General features: G+C 28.8%; 1 protein-coding gene across 1 annotated transcript in view; it reads left to right on the top strand.

Annotated features, from left to right (window-relative positions):
- LOC126734607 (acetylcholine receptor subunit alpha-like 1) overlaps positions 1–20,278 on the top strand; it is a 73,266-nt gene that overhangs the window by 30,272 nt on the left and 22,716 nt on the right. Inside the window, exon 5 of the mRNA XM_050438298.1 lies at positions 16,877–17,057. Coding sequence (XP_050294255.1) covers positions 16,877–17,057 — 181 coding nt within the window. The remainder of the gene's footprint in view (positions 1–16,876; positions 17,058–20,278) is intronic.

Genomic DNA, 20,278 nt, shown 5'->3' with positions numbered 1-20,278 from the left:
ACCTCTTTCAAACAAAATTTTTTTAAAGTTTTTATTTTAATTAAAATCGTTCGTTTAAATAATGACTAGGTATCTACAATAGTAACGATAATATTAGCATTGCTTTTAAGAATGAAAGCACCACCAAACGGTTCATTTTTGAAATTAAAAATAAAGACACCAAAGGACCCAGAAGTAATGCAATTTATTAAATTCTATGCTGTAAATGCGATGATGCTTACATAGGTTTAACGAGAATATATTAAACAGCTAGAATTTCTAAACATAAAAGAAGTACAAAAATTTCATGTACTTGTTAAAATTAATTGAGAAACTGCTCGTGTTGAGCATAATTTTCCGATGATTTTTTCAAAAAAAAGTAGCCGCGCTTATGTTGAATTTATTCGTTAATTAATCACAACCCTCTATATTAATTATAAGTTACCTAACGAGAGAGTATAATATAATAAATTATAATATAAAAAAACAATTGAGTGCTTATTACTGGCAACTTCCTAATAAAACTGAATTCAAATGTGAAAGGCATATCTACTGGCACTAAACAAAAGGTTTTTATATTTAAAATTTTAATTATTATGGTAGTTAAAAGATTTCTATACCATATGGGCAATGAAATGGGTAATAACTACATAAATCGAAAGCCCCTAGCTACGATGTGTCGTCTTTTAGTAATTTTATTATGCTAGATTTATCCACCATTTTATCTTTTGACCACAATTTTATTTTTTTTTCCATAGAAATTATTCGATTATCATTGTTTTATTATTGCTTGCAGGTTGTCAACCCTCATTGAATGCCGTTCAAAACTCGTCTTAAAAATATATGTAAAGTGGTAGAAGATCAATAATTATAAACTAGTACTATTTCTTTGCTTACTATAACGGTATATTTTCCATTTTTCTTTTCTCGTTAATCATTTAAATGTGCCTTTTAGCTTTCAAATGTTTTATTACGCTTTTTAAAATAATAAAAATAAATAAAATTACAATAATCGAGGAAGCTAATGAAAGCTAAGGAACCGTTCCTCAAGGATTTATGCAAGTTATTATACCCTACGTGGCGGTTGCTGAAAAGAACTTCTAATGAGCTATCATACGTTTAAATTAGAGATTTTCTTAGAGAAAGTTGCTTAAGCTTGCGAACAGAGTTAACGAAAGGCAGCTTGATATTACTTATATAAATGCTCATTTCATTTAATTTATTGAAATACGTCGTTTCTATTCTCACAGAGACCTTGATATAACTATGTTAAAAATAAAAGTCTTCTTTTAATATCATTTAATTTAATTTAATTTTAATTCTCAAAAAGAAATTTAGTCGATTTTGTTGAATTAGGAGGGCATTTACTTTTGACGGTTATTGCAGCATTTCAAAATCATTATTTATATTTTTTATAGCTAAGCAAATAGCAACGGTTTGCGAATAGAGCTTAATTCGATATGGCTTCGTTATAGTAATCACAATTTAAAAACACTTTTTGATTATGAATTTTAGAAGATGATTTAATAAGGTTTACTGATTTATTAAAATTTGCAATTTGTTTAAATCCGCAGTAATTTTGTATACATTAAGTGCCTTGGAATAATTAAGCAAAATAAGAACGCTGTTATTATCGCAACTATGCGCAAATATTACGTCACTAAATCATTAGTCATTGTAAAGCGGTGTCTCTTATAAAAGCCACTTTGATTGATGGTTATCAGGTAAGAGTTTATTGAAGTTTAAAAATATTTGGTGGTATAAAACGCGTTCAAATATTTTTGAACTTGTAGGAAGAATACTTATTAGACGAATAATTTCATGATTTATTTTTATTTTATGATTGAAACTTTTTTATTTTTCTATTTTTTGTCCCTTCCTCTGATTGTAGTTAAGCCAGAAGAAAAATTAATGAAATTAATGAATTAAATAAACCGTTTATTTATTATTTATTGAATGCATTGCATACGTTTTTCGATAAGGGCGATACCTACTTGCTTTCTTATAAGTTATTATAGGTAGTTTTCATAAAAAGTTTTTTATCAAAAGAAACCCGGGTATTATTGGAATATACCCTTGGGATTACTTAAAAAATAATTGACGTGTATTTTGTTAACTTGTTAAAATGTCTAGATTTTAAAATTAAGATATCTAATAAACGTATTCTCAGGCCGACATTTACTAAGAATACTTTTTTAACAAGAAAATATGAGATAATTAGATTTTTTTACTAGAATTTTATTATACAGGGGTACAAAAAACTTTTGGTATTTTTAACACATGCAATATACCGCAGGTGGCGCCCCCTGCAAGGTTTAGCAAATCCGTGAACGGATTTCAATTTCTCGTTCCAAAAAACTCCCCCACACCAAATTTGAATTTAATATCTTATGAAACACTCGATTTACTTCAAATAAACGATTTTATATTTCTCATTTTGACGCCCTGTATATTGAATACCGAGCACCCAATTAAAAAATGGCATAAAGAAAGTCGCATTATTTTGGTCCGCCCTATATGTGGCCGGTGGATTGGCCTCCTTTTTCCGGACACCCTGTATAAGGGAGACCATTTTCCCGGAAAATTCGCTGATCTCCCATGTGTGACATCTCGTGAATGTTGTGTCCGCCGCTTACTCCATCTTTCTCGTACCTTCGGATCGCGACTGTTAAGATTCTTAAAATATTGTATAATAGAGAATGTATCATTTAATTATGCCTGGGTATCCTTTATATGTACAATCTGTGTTGTTATAATAGGGAAAAAATCAGGGATGTGTTCGTTAGATAAACTCGCGCAAAAATGTTTCTATGACGATGTCCTAAACGTTTTAAACTTATTTAAATTATAGAGTAGTAAAGTTAAAAGAAAGAATTTCATATTTGTCGATAAATTTAACATCGGTATAGATATATATCTGAAAATTGGTAGCCACTATTAGTGCATCCAGGAAAATTTTCCGATACATCAGAGATAGCCCTTTTTTAATATAACATCTTTTAAATAACGTAAGAGTCTCATTAATTCAAGAAACCGTTCGCCTCATATCGATTAATTACCATTTATATATAAATAGGTATTTTACCTTAATTACTTTTGCAAGAAGCAGTTTAAATTGCTAATGTTTCAGTGATTTGGTAAATTAAAATTTTAATTAAAAGCTTGCTAAATTTGTTTGTACGGCGTAAAACTTGTCCAGGCAATTAAATTTGAAATATATTCTTAGACATATCCATTTAATTCCAGTGTTTTCATTTAATTTATTGGATTTAACTTATCTCCACGACAAAAGGAAATTCCGTATTTAAAGAGATATATTTAAATGTACATAAATTCTATTACTATAATCATTCAGCCTTGTTTTTTCAAATGAAGGGGGTTGTTACGATATGACGATCTTATTTTATTTTGTTGCAGTGATAAGTGCCGAGATATTAAATTTAATTTAATTTATAATATTTATATATTAATTAATTAAATGCAGTTCCAAAAGTATTTGGGCTATAAAGCATACATTTTCGGTTTCAAATATTCCCACAAAAAGAGATCAAGGGGAGACCAAATCGAATGATCTCGCGGGCCATTTAACTTAACCATCTAGTTTTATGTATTGTCTTTAGCGACAAATGGCTATTTATTGATTATTCCTATAGATGCAATAAATTTTAATTGTTCTTTTTAAATAAGATATTAAGATAAACAAATATTAATAATAATAAAAATATTAATTTTGTATTTTATTTAAAGTCATAAAAATAATAAATTGGGACTATAAAATAATTTTTAGACACTACACTACATAACGTAAAATATTTTTAATTACAAATATAAAGAATGCTTGGATAACATATACAAAATGGATATAGAAGTATAATTAATTAATACCTATGATTTTCATTAAAACCTTGAATTTTAATAAAGAGTTTATATTTTCATGATTTATGTTAAAGTTACTTCTAACTTTATTATTAATTATCATCTAATTTCATATAGTTAATTATGTATTAGACTTTATTAGTACTGATGCTATTTGATAGACTTCAAAACATCTCTCAAATATTGAAATTGGTCCAATACGAGTATATGAAAAGGTGTTCAACGACATATTTGTGTGAGTTCTATAATCAAGTTGATGCAGTGACTTACATTATTTTGCATTTTTAATTTTCTTAAAGCTTGAAGAATTAAAATTAAATGTGCTTACTCCAATTTTTTATGTACAGTTTGACTCACATATTTTGTAGTAGATACTTTATGTACTGTATAATTGCACAATTTTGTCTTCATTAATGTAAGACCAATCTGCAGAGCCCAGCTTAGTACAATGCCAAATTAATATTAACAATATATCGTAGCATTTGGCTATTTTTATATCGGTACGGCAACATCGTATTAAGAAAATAAAATCGTTTACTTAACTCCACTGAACTCAATGATAAAGCATGTTGGAGCATTTTTACCCGTTCGTTAAATGTGAATTAAAATACTGATACATAAAAATAGTCAACTGATTTATTTACACACTTACATTACTAAACACGATTACTGACGACTACTAGAAATATTAATTTACTACTATTTATGTCCGATTTAAATCTCGCGCCAATATTCCAAACCGAACTGACCTCTCAGCGGCGACGCGGCTCCTTATATACTCGACAGATCATTGTCAGGAAGATTCGCTAACGTTCCATGCATCTCGAGAGATTGTCGTGCGGTGTGCCCTCTTGTGTTATTTTGGAAGAACAGGGAGAATTGGCAGTGTTGCCAATTTCGTTACAAAATAGAGCAATCAGAAGGCGCCCCAGAATGTCTCTGTAGGCATATTTAATATTGTAAACCATTTTTTCATGATAAAGAAGGTCTTACAAGTTAATTTCTCTTTTATTTTAATTAATATCAAAAATTTTGTTATAATTTTATTAAGGCCGTAATGTTGGAATTTACTAGCTATATTATCACAAAAATATTTTGTAAAACTCTGACATATGGACAATAATACTGAAGATAAAGTCCTCACCTAAACCATGGAGCCCTATAGATTCCCTCGCAAAAATATTAAATGTGGAAGGAGTCAAGTAATACATCGCTCGATTTAAAGTTTCTTTTATTTTAATCGGCCCAATTCGTGAATGTGATTTTAACTCAAATCTAACTTATTTATTAAAGAAAGCCTCGGTTTTTAATGAAAGTTATCTCAGGCCTATCCTACGGTATTATTTATTTATCTCACCAAACTTCATCAAAAACTTATAGTTGAAGTTAAGTATTATATACGGTTTTAGTGTTATGTAAGTTTTGTGGTTGAGCTCACTACTTCATAAAATAATGCTTCTTAGAAAATTAGAATTTACATAGGATATACTCAAAGAGTAACAAAAATTCATTCATCCAATCAGTGCACATGATGCGTATTCTTTATAAGTTACATGTATAAAAGACATTCCCGATCGTAAAAGGCAGTTACGTGACATGGCATTTATCAACAGAACTCTTAATTTGTATTTCTTAGTATTGGTCTGATTAATACACATGATTTTAGAGAAGGATATAAATAGTATTCTGAAAGAACGTGTGGCCTGGTATTTAAGAAGATCCTGTAATTAGGCCACTACTTGATTAACAGCAATCTTACAGAAATTTATATAATTAAGTTGGACAGGACAGTCAAGTAACTGAAAAAACTCAAAGAAATCAGAAAGGGCTTCTTTAAAAAAGATCTTTTAGCAGGAGAGAGTGCTCTGAAACTATTCGCACTGACAGTAACTTAATGATAGGTTATCAGGACGATGTGTCAGAACAGGAGTGTAGTAGAACTTACTCAGTATCTTCAGCGCCACTCTTAATATTTAATGGGCTTGAGTCACTGAAGAAGAAATCAGATGTTTAAAATCATTAGGAATGACACAACTAGTACAGGCTTAACAAAATAATTGCCCTTAATTATATGATGCTTTTATTCTAATATCTAAATCATTGTAAATTAAACGAGATAGGAAATTTCTATTTTATTTTCTATTATCCACCTATTTATGTCTTTTTTTACCTTATAGTATGGACTTGATCTAATTTTATTTGGCAACATATTATAGAGCTTAGGCCATTCTGGTATTTATCCCATGATCAATTTATTTTTTATAAAATGATGATTTAAGCATTAACCTTATAGTTGCCTTAATATGAAGTTGTTCAAGTGAAAGCAGGTCGCTTTCCTTGAAGACAAGTTCTGTAGGGTATCGTCTGTTTTTAAAAATCATAATTTTAATTATCCATTTCTGTGTTATTTTTAATTTAGATAAAACAGTGCTACCCGCACTTCCCCAGACAACCAAACCATAGCTTAAAATTGATTTAATTAAAGCTAAATAATATTGATGTTAATGTTTACAATGATAAAATATTTCTTAATTCATAAAATTTTAAAATAAGCTTTCGTACGTTATCTGTTACATATTTAATTTGTGTTTTCCAAGAAAAAGTTTCATCCAAGTAAACTCCTAGGTATTTGATACATTCTGTCTTTTTAATTTTATCATTAAATCTACATAAGAGGCCAAAGTTACAATTTGCTTGGTGTATTTTAAGTATCGGTATATTCTGTATGCTCTGATTTAACCCTTAAATGCATTATGTTGTAAAAATGCTACAAACCTATTTCACCTATCCTAAACTGCCAACGAAATATTTTATTTCGCGAGTGTTTATCGTTGCATATTTACAACAGTATCTTAAAGAGTGTAATACAAAGAGTTACTCATAGATAATGCTACATATTGATATTTAGAAATAATATTCTTAGTTGTTACCTGCTGTTCAGTGTTGTGGTTGTAATATATTTTGTTCTTGCTAGATGCAAAAAGAAAATAGTTTTGTGGACGTTGTGCATATATGCAACATTGTGCATTTAGCGCTTAGTTTATATTTTTGTTTTGTTGCGTATTTGCAACATTATCCGAAGTAGTAAATATAGAAAAATTTTGTATTTTCATAATTTGACATATAAAATGAGCTGAAATCGAGTTATAAAAAGTTGCAGTCCATATGGGAAAACTGGTCAGATAGTGATGATGATCAGATGGAATGGATATTTCGGATACTAATAGCGAAGCAGACTCAAAATTACATTTTGAGTGATTCAGATCAAGACGATGAGGATCAAGAAGATTAGATCGGGCCTTCTAATAAAATAAAGAATTATTCCGAAACAGATACAAAAAAAACGTTGAAAATTTGAATGATGAACTAATCGATAAAATCGTCAACGAAACCAATTTGTATTGCGTTCAAAAGAATCCAAACAACCAATTTAGCTTTTTTGCCACTGACAAGGAACTTTATTGGAATCTATTATTATACGTCTATAGTAAACTTGCCAAATGTACGATCATACTGGAATACGGATATAGGTTGACGTTCGAAATGTCATGCCTATATAAATAAATTTGAAAAAGTTGCGACCATTTATTGAACGCCTAAATAAAAAAATTTCAAGCATCCCTCTGGAACCAGCCCTATCTGTAAATGAGCAAATGTGTTCAACTAAAGTGCGACACTTCATGAAGCAGTATATGCCCACGAAATCTCACAAATGAGGTTTTAAACTTTTCGTCTTGGTGGGTGTAAGTGGATTTGCCTACCAATTTGAAATCTATTCTAGGAGTAAAAATCATCAAACAAGAACAACCTGATATTGGAGCGTCTGCAAATATCGTAATTCATTTATCTTAGATTATACCTACTATGCAGAATTATATACTATATTGGGATAATTATTACACTACTCTAGAGCTAATGGTATATCTTGCTAAAAGGGGGATATATTCTCTTGGAACTGTTCGTCGTAATAGAATTCCAGATTGTAAACCACCAACCGATAATCAACTAATAAAGGAAAAGCGTGGTAGCTTACCATTGGGGTTGAATTGTCCCCTGTTATTTGGAAGGACAATAGATGCGTTTCTCTCCTGTCAACTTATGCTAGCCGGCAGCCTCTTGGTACTGTCAAAAGATGCAAGAAAGAATGCAAAGACATTGAAATCGAGTGCCCCAATAATATTCGCGAATATAATCGTCATATGGCAGGGGTTGACCTAATGGACAGCTTTATAGGAAGATATCGAATAAAATAGTAGAAAATGGAATTTACGAGTTTTTGACCATTTCTTGGATTTAATTCTGGTAAATGCATGGCTTTTATATAAAAAGGTTATAAACGTAAAAGGAAAACTGTCGGAAATACTGCAACAATCAAAATTTAGAAGCATAGTTGCTAACTGTCTTTGTAATGTGAAAAAATATACGGTCAAGAGAGGTAGACCATCAAGTTCATTAGATCGGGAAATTCAAGCTAAGATACAGCGAGGAAATGCCCAGCACGTACCACCAAAAGACATTCGATGTCATCAAGTCTCGCGTTGCCCAGTTTTTTCCGAAAAAAACCAGATGCAAACTTTCTAGTTGCAACGGATACACCGACATCGCGTGCAATAAATGTGGAGTGGTATTATGCTTAAAAAAAATTAAAATTGTTTTAAAAGATTTCATAAAAAAATAATCTAATTTGTCTGTAAATGCACAATATTGCAAAATTGCAACAATAAAATATTTGAAGAAAAAAAAACTAATAAAAAAAAAATTTTTTCATGATTTTTTCCAGCTTTCTAACCATGTTTTAAGCCTAAACATTTTTTTTTTACCCAAAACAAAAAAAAGTTATGCATTTAAGGGTTAAGAAAGAATATGTTAAAAAAATAGTTTTGTCAATATACTAAAACAAAATATTAAAGCTATTTTGGCAAAAGTAATAAGATACGATGAATCGGTGAAAATACAGGATATAGATTAAATAACAAGTAGGGAGCTAAGGGATAAAGCAGTCTGAATGTTCAGCATACTGGTACAAAGCTTATTTTTAGCAATTACCTTTACCTTTTGTGAGGGTCAGAAATCTTTAAGTTGCTATATACGACAAAATATTTAAAGATTGTCAATTTAGTGCCGACTAGTACCCAACCTAAGAAACTTTGTACTAAAAAAATGTACTCAAGGCAAATTTCGGTTTAAAAAATATGTTATGACCTTTTTAAGAGACATTTTAAAAACATCATGACTTTTCATTTTGTGATAAAACATACTGCAAATTTATTGAAAATCGTTAGACGAATTAGTCTTGCCAAGATAACTTTTTTGTAGCAAATGGTTAACTTGAAATGTTTACTTAAACTGCTTTTTTCTATTGGGGTAGAAACCTGAAATAGGCAATTATTATCAAAATTGTGACTTTTTTTGCACTATAAAGTAATGCCAAGGGTTAATTAAAATTGTTATTTTAGTGCCACTTTGTGTCCAAACTAAGCAGCCTTATACTTACAAATTAAGATCATATTATTATCTAATCCCAATTTTGCAGTAAACTTTAGGTTGTTCTGCTCTCTAATAACTGCAAACTTCATAATTTTCTTTAAATGAACGCTGATTTAATATGATTATTAAAATGATACAATTATCAATCGACTCAATAGAGAAAATCGGATCACAAAAAGGGAAGGAGGATTATCAAAGCTTTAAGAGGAAGTATTACTCAATATCCCTTGTCAATTAAGATAAGATTTTGTGATGGAACCTATAGAGCTCAAGTGCGGGGATCAATTTTCATACAAAAAGTAATCCCTCCAATATTATTTTTTATTTGTCACAGCTTTTTCTTTTAAAATATATTTACCTGAACCACAAATACTCAGAATTGCAAAAACAGTTTAATTAGGTCAATTGATAAATAAATATTTAAATTAAAAGCTTGCTACTGTTGTATCTTCTGCGTAATACGTAATCACGTAATTTAATTTTAAATATGAGACACGTATTTAATGTAAATGTAAAGCTTTTAATTTGTCGGATTTAATTTATTTTTACGACAAAAGAAGATTTTGTGTTCGCGTAATATTCTTAAAATTCCCTCGAAAATGGGATATAAAAAGTTATTATACTTCCGAATATCGAAATTGAAAATAATATCTGGTATACTGGCTTTGATTAAAAGTTTTGATATTCATGTTTTTGTTATTCCAAAAATAAAACCCTTGAGCTCTGGAAAGGGGGAAATAAAGTTTCGTTAAAAGTTGTGTAAAAAATTTAATTTTATTTTCAAAAATCTGTAGTGAATATTTTTAAGTCTACTTGTAGTTTTAACGAGAATGAAAATTAAAATGAGAGAATAAAAAGTATCCGCGTCTTAACTAATTTAAAGTTTACAATAAGTAATTTAATTAATTTTTATAGGGTTCTAAGTAGGGTAATTAAATTTTGAGGGTTTTATTAGTCAAAAATCACAACTAAAAAGTATAGATTGTCAACTCTGTAATTAACATTTGCACAAAAGGAAAAAATATGAAAAATAAAGTATATTAAATAGCATTCGCTTTAAGGGCATTTTTTCCATCTTTCGTTCGCGTTCTTTCCTTCTTGAAATTTTCTATTCTATTAATTTATTTTATACGTCATAAAAACCTAAGTCTGCATAATTCTCTTAACAACCTTTTATCATTAAAACTAATAAAACTTATTTAATCACGAATCAAACCTAAAAGCCCATATTAGGAAAAACATTAAAAAATATATTTGGTTGTATGCTTATAAATGGTCAGCTTCGGCATCGTCTGCACGTTCTGAAACAATAACTAGGGTTGATGCTAAGCAATAGTTAGTAATTGTATATTCGTTACATCATTATATTTAAAAAGATGAATTCATTGGAATTCCTCGTACTGAGTGTACAAAGATATATCTCCAAAAGCTCCATCATCTTCTCCAACGACAAAGCAGAACAATTTAAAAATGTTGTGTTCCTGCTGAGTTTATCACTATTATCAGTGATTTTTTTCTATAGGCACATTAATATGTAAACATTTCTTTGGTAACAAATTTAATTAAAATATGTCGTAATGGTTAATATAATTTAAGTCAAATTAGGTGCACAAAATGTGAAAAGTTCATCTATTCATTACCAATTTTAAACAGCCCGTAGAAATGTTGTGGTTTGCTATAGTGAGGTATTAGTTTGGTATACACTGCGTTAGGTAGAAAACCATATTATTTGTTGCAAGCCGTGTAAACTCGGTTCTTTATTTTGGTTGCCTTGGTCTGAAGGCGTTAATAAGCAGAAACACGTGTCGGCAGATACCACCTCTCTATATTGTGCTTTCCGAGTTTGAAAGTATTAAAATAAACATATTCTTTTATTATCTGAACTACTCCCTTGTTTTAAAAGTATTTTTTAACAATATTTTAAAAATTTATTTTCGTAAAAATCTCTAGAATAATTTACTCTTTATTACTTATCAGCTGTGGACAAATCTAAAATAAATTTATTATATGGTTTAAAGTGAATAAAAATGATTATTTATTAATTTATTTATTGAATGAATTTTTTTTGTTAAATGATTCTTTTAAAAGTGAAATATTAAACAGTCCAAAATAGAATATACAGTTAAAGGAAAAAAATTGTTTAAAGAATTAGTATTACATTTTCTGTAGCTTAGAACATTAAAAGATTAGAATTAGTAAACAGCAACTTTGTTTGAGTTCAACGTGTGCATAGGGGCAAGGGGGGGTGTTTTGTTTACAAGCATATTCATCGATTTTCTGTTGTCAAGTTAACACATATTTTCAAATACTTTAGAATGGCAATAACGCAAGCAAAAACTGATGTCATATTGTCAAACGGCTTTGTGTTTACATTCAGCATTTGTGAAGTTCTGTGTTTTTTCTTAGGTTTCAGTTGAAAAAGATATAAGGTCCCAGAGTGTTTTTGTGAACTGTCAAAATGGTAAAAACTTGTACTGTTTGTGCTGCACCATAGAAAAAAGGTAATACTGTCAGCATAAGCGTAGAATAATAAAAACTTATTAAGAAATCTAAGATAATTACAAAATATTCAATTTCAATAAAAATGCTTTTTATTAGATAAGTACCTCTACTTTAATAAAGTACATTAAAAAACGTATAAAGAGTTCATAAACGGTAATATTGTTAAAAATTTTAAGCATAATCTATTATTAATAAATATTTATCATGTAAATATTTTTTGACGACGTCACTGGTAAAGATTTCTTGTGTCGGTTGAATCAACAATGCGATCAAACGGTGTTGTGACGTTGCCTTTTTCTCTAATATAAGGACGTTATCTGCATGCATTTAACTTTAAATATTGACTTCTGTCTTCTTATCATATTTTATGAATAAAAATGATTAAAATTTTATTGAAGAGGAACAGTAATATTGTTTTGTGCCTGTCAAAATAAGTGACTAATTTTTATGATATTATGAAGTATTTTTTTGCCATTTCTACATAAGCATTTGGCATCAATGCATCAGAGATGTTGCAAATAAACAAACTGCCCATAGTTCCACGGCAATGCTTATTCTAGCCTTTCAATGTTCTAAGGTCTGTAGCTAAACGTTACCTGTTTTAATGTCAGATTTTGTTTTACCACCCAATTATGTTAAAAAGAATCTGCAAAAAGTTTTGCTAATGATCTAAAATAAGTCTTCATTAAAAAGTCTTTATTCCACATTATAAAACTGTCAGCTACTTATTTTTTATAAAATTTAATAGAATTTTATATAATAGAGAACAATTACTACTGGAAAATCCTTGTTCAGTGTTCCATTTAAAAAAAGTCATAAGCAAGATTTCACAGCTCAATCTTCTTTTTATCAATCTAAACTTTTTAAATAAATAAAGTATTACTTTAAGGCTATGGTAACTTTTAAAAATATGTTTTTTTATAACAATAATAGGCAGATTATCTCGAGAACATTTTTAACTAATCATCCCTCCGGTGCAATATTTCAAAAAACCCTTTTAGCATCCAGTGAAAGTAATTCATAATAATAATAATAATAATAATAATTATAATAATAATAATTTATAAATATAATATAATTAATAATAAATATAATTTATCAGCAATACTCAAATTTGTCAAATAATTTGAAAACCTGATAGAATCTGATGTTATGTTTCTCAAAATTTCATGCAGCTCATACTTTGGTAATTAAAAGACTACAAAATAAAACCACTGGTCCTATTGTATTAAGGTGGACTATCTCGGCTTGGGATAAATAGTTTTTATCTCAGTTATTTAAGTCAATATTTTATTTACTATTTGGCTTTTAGTATTCAATTAAGTAGATCTACAATAGTCTTTCCTTAGGTCAATTAGTTTATTGTGTTATTTACACTAAAACACTAATTCAACGTATTGCCCATGTGGTATTTTCCCGAACTATCGTATTTCCGAACAACATTTTTCTCGAATCACTATTATACCGAACAGAATTTTTCCTAAAGCACCATTTTCTGAAAAAGAATGTTACCCAAACTTTTAAATTACTAGGAGGGTCAATAGAAATAGGCGTTTTTCTTTAAATAAATATCGTTGAATGGAAGTACTAAATAACCCAACTCAACCATAAATAAATTTTGTTACTGGATAAAATACTATTATACTTGGAAATATGTTATAGTTATTCGGGCGAAATATCTTTCGATAAAATGGTTTCGAGAAAAAAATATTTAGAAAAAGTATTGTTCGAAGAATTGATTGTCCAGAAAATGAGTAGTTCCATAAAACGATTGTTCAGGAAAATTAGTGTGTCGGGAAAATAGCTGCGGGACAACAGTATTCAGGAAAATAATCATTAGGGAAAATGACAATTCGGGAATCGACATGCGGGAAAACGAACGGTAGCGGAAACCTCCTAATGTAATTTCTCCTATCTTTCCATTAAGTATCTTATAATTAGAAATATAGAATTATAGAAGTGGCTTAAATTGATTAATCGTTTCCAGATTTTTTTGAGAACTTATCATATATATTTATTCTATATCTATTCTATATATTCTATATGTATATAAGAGATTTCAGTGCTTCTCATCAGCCTAATCAGTTCTTATACTTAAATAATTAGGTATGTATGACAATATCTAAAGACATTTAAATTTCTCTAAATGATCAGAAAAAAATATCTAATCCTAGTCTAATGAAGTTTTGTTATGTTCTTTTAAAATGTTTTTAAAGACTCATTAGTGGATTGTATTATTGATTCATTCCATCGTCTCAAAATTAAACAGTTTATTATTACAATATTTCCTATCAAGAATATATTTATTATCAGTACTGAAGAAACGTGCAATGACTCAAAATTTTAGAAAGTGAAGCTGATAAGATAAATATTTACATATGTGAAATCTTAAAACTATGCATAGTAACTAAGATAAAGAAACATGCTCAATGAAAATTGTAAAAAAGCTTTTCCAAAAATAAACCAAAACAAAAATACACATTCTATAAGACTTTTTTAAGTTAAACAAAACTTTTACAAATACGTATTTATGTTTAAACTATTAGTTTGATTTAGTTTGTTTAAACAGTTACATTCCTTTACGTATTTAAAAGATGCACCTACAAATTACTATATAAATATTAATAAAAGCATTCATGAGATTACACATCTGGATACCCGCTGAAAGCAAGAAAAAAATATTGCATTTTTTAATTAAAACCGAGCACACCTAGCAGAAAGCACCGCTATTATAAAGAGAAGAATAAAATATCACCGAGGCGGATAAATGAAAATTTACCAGGCTGTTCCTCAGTGATGGCATGATTGCGGCAGAAACAGCCTTATTGTGATACATTTTAATTTTGAATTAAATTATTTTTTTTAGAAAATAGGATGAAAGAGTTACATCAGGTACACAAAAAAACGATAAAATTGGTGAAACCAATGAAAAGCAATTTTACCACAAATTCAGGCAATTTGGACATACATTATAAAGTATGTAATACAATATTTAGTTATTTTTTATATGGTCATTGTTTTGTTTGATACAAAGTTTTAAAAAAATGCCTAGTTTTGATGATGAGTTTTATTATGAAGTATGAAATGGATTTTGCAGCAATATATTAAAATTTTGCTCTAATGTTATTTTACTGACATTATACTATTAAAGCGTTAATTGAAGAGTTTAATTCTTTCCAGAAAAATTCGATTTAATAATTTTTAAAATAAAAAGATAAACGAATTTTTTAATGTCTTCAGGGATATAAAGATGTAAATAAATGATAAAAGGAAAAAGGTTTTTTTTATTTATTAGATATGTTGTAAATATACGCATATTTTTAATTAATACCTTAATATATACAAGTGTTTAAAGTTAAGTCTAAAAAATATTCTTACAATTTCAATAAGAGATGAAAGTTTGCGTAGTCACCAGTAAGTGAAACCAGTCAGTAAAAACTTGAAAAATTATGTTTTTTATTCATATAATTATAAAAATATAATAATACTTATGTAAGTGCTTTATATTCAGTTATATATTCAAATTATTTATTACTAGGTGAAAATCAATAAATAGAAATAAACATGATTGTGTAATCTCATAAACAACCATAAAATTAATTAAATGAATCTATATTATCGAAAATTTATAAATTATTTAGTAATGATAAAGAGTAGAACAATAATATGTTTAATAATTGTAGTCTAATAAATTATATAACTGTGACACCTTGCTCTAAGTTACGACATAAAGTTTCATAAAATATGTTACAATATTGATATCATTTTATTAAAAAACGATGATTAAAATTAAAAATTTAGGATTTTAATTAAACTTTAACCTGCGTAGACGAAAAGCTTTAAGTCTAAAAGGTTATTTTATAGCGAAAAAAATTAATTAAAATTAATTATGCCGATAATACAAACAATAAGCAGGAAATAATAAGGCATATTACCGCGATCATAAATAGCCAGAAATTTGTTTCAAATCTCTTACCTAATTCACAAAATATAATTAAAAGATAAAGGAGAAATAGTATATTTTTATTATAAAACAATCTAATCTTAAAATATTTGTTATAAATAATAAATACACCTACCATGATAAAAATTTGAAATTTTTATTCATAAAATCCAACATGCATACCTGCAGTCATTCTCTGAAAATGATACTATTTAAAAACTAACCAGGTAAATAAAACAACTTGGTTAAATGATGCCCTCTGTAAAATGAGGGAGTACTTACGCTTTCTAGAGTATGTATGCAAAAAATACAATACTTTGGGTAATAGAAAAGAATATAAGAACTTCTACAATAAAGTTATTACAAATGTTAAAAAAAATAAGCCAACGGCAGTCTTATTGCATCTTCAAAAAGCCCAGGCAAGACCATGGGAAACATTATCAATAGTTATAGGGGAAATTTTGGTCCGATTCACTATAAACTCTGAAGATTTGAACACATTCTTTTCACTATTTAAAAAAAATAATTTCTCTCCACCGTTTTGTATAAGCTTTTATACCTTTTTTAGGTAAACATAATTAAAGATTTTAAATCAAATTTGTTTCAAAGTGAGGCATTTAGATAAGTACATAGAACTTTTATACTTAAGTTTGTTTTTGTTAAAAGACTTACATACTTATTAACCTTGGTAGCTGGATAGCTGAAAAGTGTAGCACTAAATTTTAGAAATACCCTACATACATGAAAATTTCGGATAAATTTATCTATAAAATCTAATTGTTTGTTCACATTTTTTAATATTTAATAAATATATAATCTTTTTATACTCGAAGATAAAATAACAGATTGATTATAGAAGGAGCAACCTTTATAAAAAAAATGTCACCTACTGCGTGTAAACGGCTGCTTGCAAAAGATAAATTTTTCACCATAAAAAGGCCATTTTCTTCCTTCAAATAATTTTTTACCGCCTTGTGTTCACACCCCGAAATTCCAGTTCAGCACACTTAAACTGTCAAACTAACCAAACTGTAAAAAATTATTTGGCTCTGCCGGTGCCCCTCCTTACTCATTATTTTGCTTTTTCAGTGCCGATGGAAACTACGAGGTAACGATCATGACCAAAGCGATCCTCCATCACACTGGAAAAGTGATCTGGAAACCGCCGGCGATCTATAAATCGTTTTGCGAAATCGACGTTGAATACTTCCCCTTCGACGAACAAACTTGTTTCATGAAATTCGGAAGTTGGACTTACGACGGGTACATGGTGAGTTATGGATTTCCGATTTTTATAAGTTTTAATGCATTTCCTTTGTGTTAGAAAAAAGCTGTCGATTCACTTGAAAAGATATAAATATTACATGCTTAAGCATAAATCTTTGAAGTGCATTTTACAGTACCCATAAATCTTATTTTTATGTTCTTTAAGAGATCTTTCACGTAAGCTTAAAACAAAATAAATTTTATCACTTTATCGCTCTTCTTTATTAACTGCTTGAATGTATTAAAATTTTCTAAAGCTGCTAATATAGTTTAGAAAAAGTCGTAAAATCTAATTTTATTTTCATAGTATTTTTTTTAATGACATTTTAATACTTTTCATGCTTAGAGCCCTGTGCCAAATAAAAATTATTTTTAAACATTATTATTTAATTATTCAACATCTTTTAAATCACTCTAATAATACACTATATTTAATGTACTTAGGATTTTCTTAAAAAATCCTCGAATATTTCGATTTTATTTTTAGATTAGGTATATTATAACTTTTAATATACAGGGTGTCACAAAAATGTATTTTAGTTTTTTTTTTATTAGACCCTCCTAGACATTTTTATGTATAATAGTAATCTTCACATTTTCAGAAAATAATTACGTTTAAATAATAATATAGCACTTTGTTGCAACATATATTGATAAATTAGATTTCACATTCTTCTTCTATTTTATCAAATGCTGTAACTGATCGCCATTAATAGCTCTGCAGTACCTCAAACGATCGTTAATTTTTTGCTGTTAATTTTCAAGTGTGTCTGGAGAAATATTCCTAAGTACATTACGAATGCGATCTTTGAGCTTATCTTTGTACACTTTTTTTGGCAGAACCTAAAGAAAGAAGTTTAATGGATTATGGTCGGGGGATCTAAGTGGTCACTATATTGATCCACGTCTACCTATATACCGGTTTGGGAAAATGTTATCTAGAAATCTGCTAATCACAGCATAGTAGGTGTGCACTGTATAAAGCACATCCTGTTGAAACCATAAGGCTTGGTTTGGCATATATGAGTTATTTTCATCAGGATAGAGTGTCGCCAGTGCTGGAGTCAAATCGTCTAGTAAAAAGTCATGGTAATGCTGTCCCGTTAAAGTTTGGTCCTATAACTGTTATTAATAATCCTTGCCCATACATTGATTATTTTATAATTCTGACAAAAAGTTGCTTCCTCTAAAAAACATTTGTTTCACTAGTCTAGGGTTATTATTAGTTCTCTCGTTCATAGGTCAAGCAAAAGTCATTTCTGCAATCTGAATCATCTTCTAGTAGCTCTTCCAATAATCGAGTTTTATAAGGGTGCAACTTTCTTTAATATTCTTATTACAATCACTCTATAAAGTGTTGGAGTTGGAAGAAAGGTTAGAGGAAGTTGAAGTATGTTGAGTAAGAGGTTCCGATTTTCGTGTAATGAAACCAGGATATCAAGTCTTTTATTATTTGGAACGTCGGTTCTTACTGTTCTGCTAAGATAACAGTTCCAGTCTCTCTCCACTTAGCCTCAATTCTACTAACAGTAAACTGCCATACAATTTCGCTGTTCGTATATTTATTGTTGAAGATTATTCGAACTTTGTTGTGTGTTTTAGTTTTCTCATCACAGCCAAACGTAATTAATATTTTGAGTCTCAGATAAGAGCATTGTAAATTTTTTTAATTAACAATACAAATGAAGAACTGCATTGTTAATTGAAATATTAACAATGAACAAAATAAAACTTTTAAATAATTGATCTTTATTTGAAGACTATATCAAACGTTCACAAACAGAGGTGTGGGTAATTGAAATGATTGGTTATAAATGGTTATAGCTGGTTGAAAATATTGTTAATAGCGGCCACTTCCACCATTTAATAAAATACATTTTAAGAATTTGTAATGTGATCCAACAATATAGGTTGCAATAAAGTAATATGATAATTTTGTGAAAAGTTGAAGATAAAGTAAGAAGAAAAATATTTTCTGGATAATTTGGAAAATGCAAATATATATGTATAGGAGGATCCTTTTAAAATAATAAAATATTATTATTTAGTTATTTACCTTTGATATCAAAATATGCCAGATCCGAAAATAAAATCTACGTGTCTAAGGATTACAAAAAAGTTCGCTCCGTTTTACTGAAGCAAAAAGAAGCAAATATTCTTTGAATGTTCTAAACTATAATGATTCCTAGAATATTTAAAAAGTGATTTGTATTGTCAATTTAAATATTCTAAAACATTTTATTAGTAGACTTAATAAACCTCTCAATTACCATGTACACACGCAACCGTTAATGCGCATAAGCGAAATTCGAATTAAGATAATATGCATGTGTAGACACCCGTGAACTGTTTAAGTGTTCCTAATTCGCATTATTTTTAAACTTTTTAACTATGTGGATGATCTCGCTGTAATGTGCATTAAGGTTTCATGTATATGGGAGAAGATCCAAATTCGCATTAATTTTCAGTGCTGCTAACAAAATTAACTAAATTTTATTATTTAAAACTAACAAAAATTTGAAAACCGAGACAACCAGGATTTGCATGTTGATTTTGTTGTAGTGTGTTTTATAGTATTTTTGCAAAATTTTAAGTTATATATATTATTGTATTAAAAATATTCTTATTCATTCTCCCAATCTAAGTAATTTATCAATAAATTATTCGAGACATAATTTATTGATTCATAATAATGAGAAGAGGCTTAAACCAGTAAAGTCTTATTTTCGAACTTCCATTATATTTTCAATTTTCATATATCGTGCTTCTCGAATCACTCAATGTATATGTTGGTCACTATTGGAGATGACAGCGAGTGAAATCTATCTTTGAATTGAATGTATATCATCAAAGACATACAGCAAATGGGGTAGCCAAGAAAACCAATAAAGACAACTATTAGGAAACCAGCAGGCTTGTTATTAGGAAATAACAAGGAAAGAGCAATAGTAACTGGTGGATCCTAACGGACTTTTAACGATTCCGTACATCAAGGGCATTTCGGAGAAAATCAGGAGAATTGCCATATAATTAAACATTAAGACTGCCTTCATTTCGAAGACAAGACATTTTGATTGAAGACCAAACCAGAATAAAAAAAAAACTACACACCAAGAACTGTGTATACCAAATCCGCTATGAAGGTGAAGAGTCATACATAGGCGAGCCAAAGCGATCACGGGAAGTCAGGATAAGAGAACATCGAAAATGGACCCGAGCAGGAGA

The sequence above is a fragment of the Anthonomus grandis genome, chromosome 3, assembly GCF_022605725.1.
Source record: "Anthonomus grandis grandis chromosome 3, icAntGran1.3, whole genome shotgun sequence".
Lineage (NCBI taxonomy): Eukaryota > Metazoa > Arthropoda > Insecta > Coleoptera > Curculionidae > Anthonomus > Anthonomus grandis.
This window is presented reverse-complemented; position numbering and strand designations above follow the sequence as displayed.